At 34.4% G+C, this 12,332-nt stretch overlaps 1 protein-coding gene across 12 annotated transcripts in view; it reads right to left on the minus strand.

The window, feature by feature from the left end:
* mmd (disintegrin and metalloproteinase domain-containing protein mind-meld) overlaps window positions 1-12,332 on the minus strand; it is a 509,673-nt gene that overhangs the window by 177,652 nt on the left and 319,689 nt on the right. For all 12 annotated transcript variants that reach the window (XM_036371745.2, XM_070110649.1, XM_036371747.2 and 9 more), the window contains exon 6: window positions 6,654-6,727. In XM_036371745.2, coding sequence (XP_036227638.2) covers window positions 6,654-6,727 — 74 coding nt within the window. The remainder of the gene's footprint in view (window positions 1-6,653; window positions 6,728-12,332) is intronic.

Here is a 12,332-nt window from a genome sequence, read left to right on the forward strand (position 1 = left end):
TATAAATCCAAATCTGTTTAAATTTTGATTGCCAAAGACTTTTATCTTTTGTTAACTTAGCAAATTATTTAGTTACTTCCTATTTTATGATTAAATTGTAAATAAATTATAAAGTAAAATTTTTTTTTAGTTTTGCCTTGTTTTAAGCTTAATGTACAGTTTTGACATTTTTTTGCTACCAATGATGTAAGACACAATTTTGCTTTGTGATAAAAAAAAAAAATTATTTAAATAAAAATGATGAATTCTTAGTTACTTGTATTAAAGTTTTTCAAAAGACAGATGTTTGAAAACATTTATTTCGCACATTTTCTTTTCTAGAATACTGTTCCTTACTCATCCTTTCACAATTTATATGCAAAACTGTTAGACTTGCTGCCTCCACTGCAAAAACTTCTGGGAGTCCTTAGCATATCTCTGCACTACTTTTTAGTCCTTTTTACTTACTTTCTCTTTTCATTTTATTTCTATTTATTATATATTTTTATTTTGCTTGCTATTTATTTTAGCAATTCACAGTTATTTCAATTAAGTTTACGCCAATTTATTCGGCAAGCTATTGTTATTATTTACTGTTATTTTTCGTTTATTTCACCGTTTATTTGGTTTCTTAATGTTGGAGCAAAAAAAAAACAATAATTGCCAGCAAACACCTCAACGGCCAGCCTTCCTTTTGCAAACAAACCAACCTTTCCGTAATAACGTTTTTGCAAAAGTGTTGGCAATAAAAATAATAAGTTAGCTAAAAACACAATCAAAAAACAAAACCAGAAATACACAAACAACTACACAACGACACCACAGAAACTAAGTTCCAACATGGAAAGGTAAAGGTAGAGCCAAGTTAAAGCGAAAAAAAGTTTAAGGAAAACAATAAAAACTAAGTGCCACTTTCGACACTCTGGTTTTGTGGTCAGCAGCAGGACTCACATCGACTGCACTCAACTCGCAGTCGGCAGAATCGAATAATTGTCCACTCCACTCGGGGCTGCGCTATTCTTATCTTTTTGCAGCGTTCGGACGTGGTTTCAGCTCATAGCCACTAGCCTTCGGTCATGCAGCTAGCAAGGCAGACAAACGGACCAATAGACAACTGCCTTTCAGGTCACATACCACTGCTATCAGACAGTCAGCTATTGCGGCTATTTTTTGCTTTACGCTTTTTCAATCCTCCGCAGCTGATATCAACACCCTGGTGCTTGTGCCCAGGTCGACCCAAACGTATACGAACTGTTTTCTTTAATCTATTTTCGGTAATTTTTTCTCCGGATTTTCTTCAGTTCTTCTTCATCCAAGCCTCCAATAGACCGCCAGCTGCGCTAAGCCACCATGGCGTATAAACCAAAACATCAACATCGAAATCTATGCAAAAACAAAACCAAAAATGAGCTGGAAGCAAAAACTCTGCTGCTTTGGCTGCGTCCAATGCGTTCGGCAATAATTTCAGGTGCTTAACCTGCACGAAAGAAAGCCTTTGGCGTTGAGATATTGTATTTTCACACTTTAATCCCGGAAAATGTTTATCCTTTATTTTGTTTGCCAGTGCGGAGCTATGCGCTCGGGAGCGGCGTGGGTGCGTAGCGCGTTTTGTTTGTAATCCCTGCTGCTCATTGTATACTTGCCTCGGTCGGATGCAGTGATTAGGAAGATTAAAAGCATGATGGGTAAGTTTTGCGTGGCAAATACCTTGGAAATACTTTAATACGCAAACTTTTGATTAGACAGCGTTTTCTGGTTTCGCCCATTATTTTTATGAAACATTAAACTAATGCTTTTAAAAATAAGAATTATGAATATTCACGGCTTTAAGAATCTAGTTTTTATAAAATGTCCACAAAATTCAAGGGACCTTTGCTACAATATGGATAGCTTAGAGAAGTTGTAGAAATAAAAATGAAGTACTGTGGAAATGAACATGTGTTTCAATAAATTATTTTAGGAACACATTAGAGACAGATATATATTGCAGCGACAAGGCGGCGATTATTATTCTAAGGAAATCTTGTTCTATCATCGTGACTTCACAGTTAATCACAAATATAATTCTATGAGGATTTTGAGGTTATGTACAGAGTACGGTAAGATTTTTTGATTCTATTCATCAAAGCTAGCATTAATCTTTTAAAAAAATATTGTAAATATACTCTTCTAACAGCGTCTGCTCAAAACAGATCTGAGAGAAATACACGCAAATTATTGATGGTTTTTACTACAAAAGGGTTTTGAAAATATTATATATTAAATTATATTTTATTCCAACTATGCCGAAAATGGTGATTGTGATGAAGATGATGGTATCCTAATGACCAAGCTTTGTTTATTCGTATAATAATATAGCACTAGGACAGCATAACCCTCAACTCATTATTTCCTTTTGAGTTCCTTGTTGGAGAGTCAGTAGATATAGGGCGAGTGAGAGATTCATTGAGTTGAGTTAAATTTTGGAAATTTAAAAAAGTCATATGAATCCCAGTATTGTGAATCCATTTCCATTATAGTCGGGTATTCGTAACCGGGAGCAAGAATCTAAACTCGACAGCATTACCTTAAAATTATTTGGTGAATGTTTTATGCCACTGCAACAACAACAATATGCCGAATAAGGTGATTGGGTGATGACTTTGGTAATTTTGTGACCTCTATTCCATCTTTTTCTGCAAAAACGGCGTGTCTTTTTGTATGAAAAAATAAAATATGTTGAGTCGCATTATGAGACAAAAAATGTAACACTCTCTAATATTTTCGGATAGATTTTAGATTTTCACGTCGTTAACAATAGTAAATTAGCGAAGTAGTCAAAAACTTTTAAAAATTCTGAGGCAATAACAAATTTCACTTCGATGTAAACGAGTAAAAATCGCCCGGACAACTTTTTGTTTCATAGCATATTTTGAAAGAACGCCATTAAAGATTGAGTTAGCAATGAAAACACTTTTGCCGATTCAATTCCTGTGTACTTTTTAAATAGTCACACATTGCTAAAGTTTAATACTTTTGTTCCACCCTCGTGTGGTAATAATACTTAAAATCTGTTAGAAATTTCAACGGCTAGGGCTATTTAAATAACGTTTGATATCAAAAAAATGAAAAATAAAGACTGTTTGCATGAATATCTTGGCCAAAAGGTTATTTACGCATCTTCCAATGCCGAAGCAGAACCCAAATATCAGCTGTTTTTTCAAGACTTTTTCAATGGCATACATTTTAGGGGGAAAAAAGTTTAAGAAAGCACAAACAATAAGGTACCCAGAAGTCTTTGAAAAAATAAAGTATTTTTTATATCTTCAAATAAACTGGGCTCTTGTTCTATTGTCGGTATATCACAACAGGAAAACTGCCACCTATCATTGTGTGGCGAAACCTATCAGCTGACCGTCATCACCCGTTGCCTATAGACAACTTGAATTTGCGTTACAATAGTAAATGTACAAAAAATATAATAAACAATGGGAGGAGTGGGCTAAGCAAATATTTTTGCCTCTATACATATTTATATTGCTTCGCATACAATATCCATTCTAATCTTTTTGCCAACTTGGCTTATCCCTGCCTTTAGTCCACTCGCTTATACCTTAATTTTGTTTTATTCGATTAGAGTTGTTTGTTTATGCTTATTTCTTGCTAAAATTAAAAATCACACTTTAACAACTTGAGAAAAAGTACGGTCAGTTCGAGGTTTACATACATACATACTTATGTATATATATTACATAAGTATATCCCTCCATAGTTGCGAAATTGTAATAAATGCAATAAAAATAAACTCGTTTGTTACACGAAAAGTGAAGTGCGAAAAATAAGAACCCAAAATTATAATAAAAAGTGACCTTTTCGCTTAGCCACCTCACAAATTCAGCCAATCAGTTGGCACTCGCAGCAGACGGATCCACTTTGTAGTTATCACTTAATAAAAATTTAGTAGTTTTTACCCTTCGTGCGAGAATTTATGTGCTGCAAGAAGTAGCATGTCCTTACATGGATACAACTATTATAACAACAACAATAAATGTCAGTAATCAACAATACTACTCTTAAGCTTATATCAAACATAGGTACATACGAGTATGTATGGGTAAGTAATGATGCTTGTGCGCGGCTGTAGATTTCTTCGAAGATATTATATTTTGTATTGTAAGTCGTAGTTACGTACACCCTTGTTAAACATGCGACGATTTACTGCTTGTGATCTTCCCAGCTCATTTTTTTAAGCTAGTCACTTCTTAGCTACTTAAAGGTAATTATTATTTTTAGCGGGATTTTTTTTCCGAATAGATATCTGATAGAAAAATCTCTGCTCTATATTGAAAGTCTTTTGCTATGACGGTAGTGCTATATAATCAATTTCGGTTCATGTAACGGAGGTCGTTTATCTTTCTGATTTGAAAAAATCTTTGTTTCTTCCCTCAAGTTTAAGAATTAAGTATATAGAAATCGTGTGCAAATATCATGTGAAACTTGAACGCGAAGGTATATCCTTAGTTAAACAATTAACTTGACTTTTTCAATGAAGACATTAATTGAGGTCAAATCCTCACTAAATTAATTGCTCTATTAATATCTATTAGATATTTAACGATTCATATTTTTCTCCAAGTGAAAAAGAAACTAAAACAAACAAAAAAACGTAGTTCGGTTGCACCAAAGTTAGAAAACCCTTCACAAAATAAAAAAAGGATACAAGAACTTCATTTCTATCGATCAATTTGTATGGCAGCTATATTCTGCAGTGGTATGATCTGAACAATTTATTCTGTTTTTGTAGCATTGTCATCTCAGCTCCTCACGCTGATTATTTTTATACAATATATATATCATCGTTTCTCCTGGGTGTTATAAACTTCGTGGCAAATTTAATAAACCCTGTTCAAGGTATAAAAAGCAACATAATTTTTCATATATTTGGCAAGCTGAGTTTTTAAAAATTTATAAATATATATAATATTAAAACAAGTAAGGATTTTCGGTAAAAAGTCAATATGCACTGGGGTCCACATATTACCTAGGGGTTTGAACAGTTTTGGTTCAATTTAGATCATTTTTGGTCCCAAGGTGGCATACTTTTAACGTATTATTCACCAAAGTTTTACGCCGATATAATCATTGTTGCTTGATTTGCATACTGAGAAGTGAAAAAATCAGATGAAATTTAAAATGGTGTTATATGGGTAGTGGGCGTGGTTGTAATCCGATTTCACCAATTTTCACACCGTCGATAGAGATACTAAAAACATTTCTTTCCAGTGAATTTTGTTATTATAGCTTCAGTGGTATAGGAGATATGCACATTAAACTTATTACTAACGATTACGCCCATCTGCAATACCAACCGTCTTACGGTAACAAGAAACATCTGTACCAAGTTTCATAAAGATATCTCACTTTTACTCAAGTTACAGCTTGCACAGACAGACGGAAAGACGGACGGACGGGCGGACGGACAGGCAGTCACCCGGATTTCAACGCGTCTCTTCATCCTAATCATTTATATATATACAAGTATAAGTAAGTAAGTAAGGTGATACAAACAACTGTTCGGTGAACAAGGCTATTATACTCTGTAGCAACGAGTTGCGAGAGTATAAAAATACTCAACTATAAACTTAATTTTCTCAATTTGGTTGGCTAAAGAATTCAAAATAGAACATTTAGTGGCAGTGATAATTCTTATTTTTAGTTATTTTTCAAACATAACTCAAGAAAACCATTATAAGAAAGTGCTCGACATTTCAGTAATACGAAGGACGAAAATTGCTCAATTACTAGGTATAGGATATACGAGTTAAAAAAGAAATCTTCAATAAAATCAATCAATTACTTTTTACTTATTGCTTTACAAACTGCTGGACTCCAATTTGTTTTTAATAAACGCACATAAACTTCGTTTTAAGACTAAGAATATATAATTATTCAGACAAAGTATAATTTTCGGCTCAAGTATTATTTTTAAACGAAATTATTTTTTCGATAAATATTATATATAAGAGCAAAAGCTTGACAGCTAAAACGGCATTTATTTTACTCAATTATAAAATAATTTTTCTAGTTCTTCTGATAAAGAAAAACTAAAAGAAACTATCTCTTACAGATTGAAAATGAGAAGAAAAGTTGCACCGTACAATGTGGTAAGTGAATGTCAAAAATATAGTGTTAAAATCGATTATTCTCTATTAGTTCTAAATTTTCGCTATTCTCTTCTAACTTTCATTTCAGCCACGCTAATGTTGACGGTCGCTTAATGTTGAACATGACAGCGACAAATTGAAAATGTCAGCGCCAATCTTTCACGAACGATTGCGAATCGATGGCATCATGACTAAAATTCACTTTGTCGATAATCCGCTTAAAAACACGATAATGAAAGGCTAATGAAAACGTTTGTGCATACAGACATTTAAATATGTTTGTTGGAAATGTTCTTTAAAGGATTTGAAACGTATTAAAAAAAATATAATTAAAATTAGAATTTACGGATGCTCAGGTTCTATTAAAGACATTTAATTGAAGTTCAGGTTAGTGGTTTGCAGATATTGTACAAGCATACTTGTACATGTAAATTGAATGGGAGAATATTATAACAGGAGAAGATTAAATTAAAAGTGTTTATAATAATAATACTGTGTAATTACTACAGTAATTTATGGATGAATACTTACGAATTTAATTCCAAGTCTAAGCGAAACTTATGATTAAAGGCCTTAATTAAGAGTGAGGTGCGATGAAAGTGTTTCTGTAAAGAGAGAAAAAGATTCAAATTAATTTAGGAAACATAATTATTATAAAATCAGTACAGCAAAGTGAAGAATACGTTTGATAAATTGAAATTATCATGAGATACCGTTCTTAAATTCAATCAAAATCTATGGGAAAGCAAACCAAAAGTGTTTGTAAAGCCCGAATAATGCGTGTAGCGAGGCGAAATTTAAGTGTCAGCTTAAGAAAGATGAAACAATGATGATGATGAAAGAATGGGATAAATACTAGAATTTCATGCTTTTATAGCTCCAGTTCTTCATCCTGAAAAGACTTATAATCACAAAAAAGCTCGTTGACTTCAGGTTAGAATTCGCCAGAGCATATTGCGAATTGAAGCAATCAGAACAAAATGGTACTGTTCGGCTATAAACAAATCTATTATAAAAAGCCCGAGAAGGTAAACTACGAAGGCCGTTAAACATTGTGATGCTTTTGACACTATCTCCGATATACTAGTTCAATAAACGGGATTTCTATAAAAGATCAATTAATTTTTAGAGAAATGCTTAAACAAGCTATGCGTCCAAATTTTGGGTATAACAAGTAGCGTGAGGAAAAATTGGAATAAAGTTGCAAATGATCTATGAGGCAAGATTTCAAGCGAAAAATTGTTAAGAAATGTTAAAAACTCAGCTAACCATAAAAAGCAGCGTAGAACTTTAAAAAAATAATGCGAAGCTATATCTACAGATAGGTGTCGGATGGTAGAGGATTTAGAAACAACATACTACAAAAAATGCACTTATTCGTGATGGAACCAACTTTAAACTGAAAAGGTTCCATGCCCGAGCAAGTACGAGTTTTAGGGCAATTTTTTTACTTACTTAAAAGGGAAAGAAAAAGTTAATCCGATTTCAGAACTTCCCAAAGGAAGTTTTCATATAACGGGTGTTTTTTAAGACTTGGGGTTTTTTAATGTGGCAAAACATTTCTAAAAGTTGTTATTTTTGACAGCGATTACTTGTTTTATACTCAGTTTGGTTTGTCATTTTATAATGATCAGATCTTCCCTAGAGCAAGGTTTGCACAAAGTGCAAATTTATTACCATATGATTCGGTTTGCAAAAGAAAATTTTGTTCAGCGATAAAACTGACTTTAGATTCAATGGGAGAAAATTCGCAAGCCATTGTTGAGACACCGTTACGTCCTTAAAAAGTTAGTGTTTGGTGCACTCTTTGGGCGGAGGAAATCATTGGTCTATATTTCTTCAAAAATGAAGCCGTCCATAACATTACAGTCAATGTGAAATAATAGCTATAGAGCATTGATTTTTTTTCGTGCCTGAATTGGGGAATGTTGATGTGGACGACCTTTAGTCCAACAATTGGCCATACAGCCAATGAAATAATCCATTTATTGAAGGAAATTTTTGATGAGCGCATTATCTCGCGTCGTGCGCCTGCGACGTGACCTCCAAGATCATGAGATTTAACACCGCTCGCCTATTTTTTTTTTGTTAAGTCGTTTGTCCACGCAGATAAGCCCGAGATGATTGACGTCTTGGGAAATAATATTTGGGCGTCGGCTGAAATTAATTGGAGCCAGCCACGGCGATCGCTTGCCCGGATTTGTAAACAATTTTCCATTATTATTATCTTTATGAAAAGTCTAAGTTCTAAACCATAACGTTAAATTATATGCGTTTTATTTCCTCTTGAAAATCACGCGGCCGAAAAGAAACACCCTTTACTATTAACTTTTGATTTAGCCGAGTAGAAAGAGTCCGTTACGCCACTATCATCCCTATTTTGGCCAATTTTCCAATTCCTTTAATAACTTCTGACCGATAGATCTGTGTATCCAGAAGGTTATATATACATAACCGAACATATCATACCCTAATACAATAATTTATCAGGACAAAGACAGAGAAATATCTTTGGGTGCATACGGTTTGTTAGAACAACGAAAATCAATATATGTAGTATATCGAAGTTTGGGTAATTTGTGAACCAATTTCAGTATATCGAATATTATACGCTCAGTCAATTTTGCTAAGATATCTTAATTATTTGCCGATATATGCGTAATAAAGTCAACCTGGAGTTCGAAAATCTTTCTATTATGTACTAGAAGCCCGACAGACGTTGTCCTGTATCACGTCTTAAATGCAAACTTTTTGAAATTAGCTATAACAGAAAGTTTTGACGAAAATTTTTATTACAAACTTATTACAATGTCTAACTTCATTCATATATATTTACCACAATCCGATCAATCGATAGCGTGTCTGAAATGTGTGCGTGTATATAAGAATGTTTTCAGAGATGTTAATTGTAGAAGCTGTATTGAATGAAAACTTGAAGTCGTTTAAATTGATTGTGAAAAGGTTAAATCTATTCTATAACGGGTATTTATTCTTAGAGTTAATTATCTACAAAAACTGAAGTTATCGTAATACCATAGGATGTACAATATTTTTGGTTAATCCTTGAGAGGCATAAACAAATAAATTCGATGGTTTTCCTAGCCGCGAGAAAAGTCTGTCTGCCGGAATTCTATGAAAAATGTTCTAACATCTGCGATGGTAGCGCAGTCTATCGGTTCCAATGTAAAACATTCCAAGATTAACCATCCTCGAATTCCCTTGAACTCTTTTAAAATAGGCAAAATTAAATGTATTTTTTCAATCTTTCTGAGACATTTTCTTAATTATCGTAAGAACCTTCTACAGAGTATTAGAAAACTACAAAAACAAAAACAGCCAAATCGGTCTAGCCGCTCTCAAGTTATGGCGTGACAACGGGCAATGGGTTTCATTTTTATTTAATAGATATGGGGGCTAAAAGGATTATTCACTCGGTACAACCTATTTTTATATACAGACATATTAATATCAGAAAAGGATACATTTCGAATTAATATAAAATATCTCCCACATTGACTGATATTTTCTATAAAATGTTCGCTGTAGGAACTGGGGTCCACATATTCGGTACCTAGGGGTTTGAACAACTATGGTCCGATTTTGGCGATTTTTAGATCCAAGATTGCATACTTTAAAAGCACTATTTGTGCAAAGTTTTATCCGAATATATTCATTGGTGCTTGATTTGTGCACTAAAAAGTGAAAGAATCAGATGGAATTTAAAATTTTGTTACATGGGAAGTGGGCAAGGTTGTATTCCGATTTCATCCATTTTCGAACTGCACCATAAGAACGTCATGGTAATGACACTCACCGAGTTTGGTTAAACGAGCAGGTCCCGTGATATGCGTTTTCACCTAAACGTGGGCGGTGCCACGCCCATCGTCTAATTTTGGAAGTGGCACCCATAAAGCTTTCTATATCATTGTAAAATTTAATGTCTCTCGCGATTTTATTTATTGTTTTATCGCGCTTTTAGTAGTTTTTAACAGAACCGTTATATGAGGAGTGGGCGGAGTTATCACCCGATTTCAATCATTTTTACAGTGTCGGTAGCAGCGCTTAAGGGATTTGCCTTGTGCAAGTTCTTTTGTTGTATCTTAAGTGGTTGAGGAGATATGTAAATAAAACCTCTTAAAGGGCCCCGTCAATTTTTTTCAAAATTTTTTGCTCACAGGTGCCCCTCGATCCCTTGTGCTTAGAACAGTTTTATCGTCCTTGCTGTTTTGCCACGGAAAACGTGTATCAAGGATATCTCAAATTTTACTCAAGTTGCAGCTTGCAACATCCGACAGACATACATCCGAATTTCAACTCTTCTCGTCAACCTGATCATGATATATATATATATATATATATATATATATAAACCTATTTTAGGTGATACAAACTACAGTTAGTTGAACAAAACTATTATACTATGTAGCAACATGTTGCAAGAGTATGAAAACCATTGTTTAAAAGCAGACCCTAGCACTCCGTACAGCTCGACCATATTAAAGACATGTCTCTCAGTAACATAAACTATGAGCAATGGAGTTTTTAAGTTTTTAACAGAAAATTATTTTTACTTATACTTAATTTTTCTATCACATACTTCGGGAGCGTGATTCTTCGAATAGTAATAAAACTATATTTTTCGCAGAATTAATTTTATTTTTGTTATGTTAGAAAATATTTGTAGCAAGCTGCAATTGATAAGAATATTCTTTCTATTCCATTATTCCATTTAATTTTTCCACAATTGAGGAACTTTATATCATTAGCTCTCTTACATGAAAAAATACGAGTTAACTAGCAAACAAATCTCAAAATAATACTTCACTTAGTTTGGTATTTTACCATATAATATCGTTTTGACTCAATACACCTATAATTACATACCACCTCTTACCACCACAATTTCAGTGAACAATTTATGATCCTTCATCACAATCGTTAGCATTTCCAAGTAAACGCTGAGAGCCAGTTCTACCTGTAAGCCAAAGCATACACAGTTATTTTAGCATGCACAAATGGCTTGTACTGCGCCACTTCACGGAACAGTCTCTTGATGAGTCTCATTGGCGCGACGTCGCGTTGAAGATTATACACATACATACATATATAACATGAAAGCGCCCAATCGAGGTCAGCTGCCAAAAGAGGTATCGTTTACTGCATGCGTATCAGTTGAGCTGAGTGGTGGAAAACATGCGTCATGGTGTTATCGATGCGTGGAATGTTGCATGCTCATGTGTATGAAAGTAGAGAACTAGGCTGCGCTGAAGCATTGCAAAATCATAGCATAGATGTATTGGTGCGAAGCAAAAGCAGCGGTTGCTGTTGTTACCAGGGAGGTAACTACTTCACACAAACCCATACACACACGCAGGCATACATGTAAGCCGTCACTGCTGCTGAACGGTGTGGCAAAGACGATGTTGTTATTATCGCCTTTATTACAGCTTTGGCAACGAGCTGAGAAAGTAGTGTCGAGAAAGATGATGAGGTTCCTTTGGTGGAGGCTGGTAGCCGCTGTTGATATTGTGGTTGAAGTTGTAATAATGTGCCACTTGCCAAAAATGTTTACTCGCCCACACTTGCTTCAAAGCCCAATCGCAGTAACAACAAGCAAGGTATTTATGTGTATAAGTGTGTGTGTGAATGTGCTTGTGTTTGTGAGAGTGTACATGTGTAAGTCTGTTTGAGCTTGGCTTTTGAGCTCGTTCAAATGAAACCGTCGAGAATGCAATAAAGGATTCAAATTGTACAAAGCCGTCTGTCATATGCACATCCGCCTGCTTCTACCCTCCTCTCCCTCTCTTGCCGCTTTGCCTACGGATATGTGAACAGCCATGGAAGCGTACAATATTGCGCTGCAAAGTGTCATCAACCAGCAGCCAATAACAGCCAATATGTGCTTCAATAGTCGTCGATTTGTTTGTATTCTACAACAACAACCGGTACAATAACAAATACGTTAATTTTCCTCGAAAAGGCGAGCAATTGTGAGCAAACAATAAGCAAAATATGGGAAATACCGAAAACGAGAAATCGGTTTCATGCGAAGGTCGTTGGTGTCACAATCAAATTGTGTTCTTTTTGTTGACATCGCAGACAGCAAAAAATTGTTGATTACCATAATATGAGTACTGACTTCGCATTTTCCATTATTAGCGTTTGTCGACAGACATATTGCAGGCATTGTTAGTTTATTTCTTGCAATTC

Source organism: Bactrocera oleae, chromosome 5, assembly GCF_042242935.1.
Source record: "Bactrocera oleae isolate idBacOlea1 chromosome 5, idBacOlea1, whole genome shotgun sequence".
Lineage (NCBI taxonomy): Eukaryota > Metazoa > Arthropoda > Insecta > Diptera > Tephritidae > Bactrocera > Bactrocera oleae.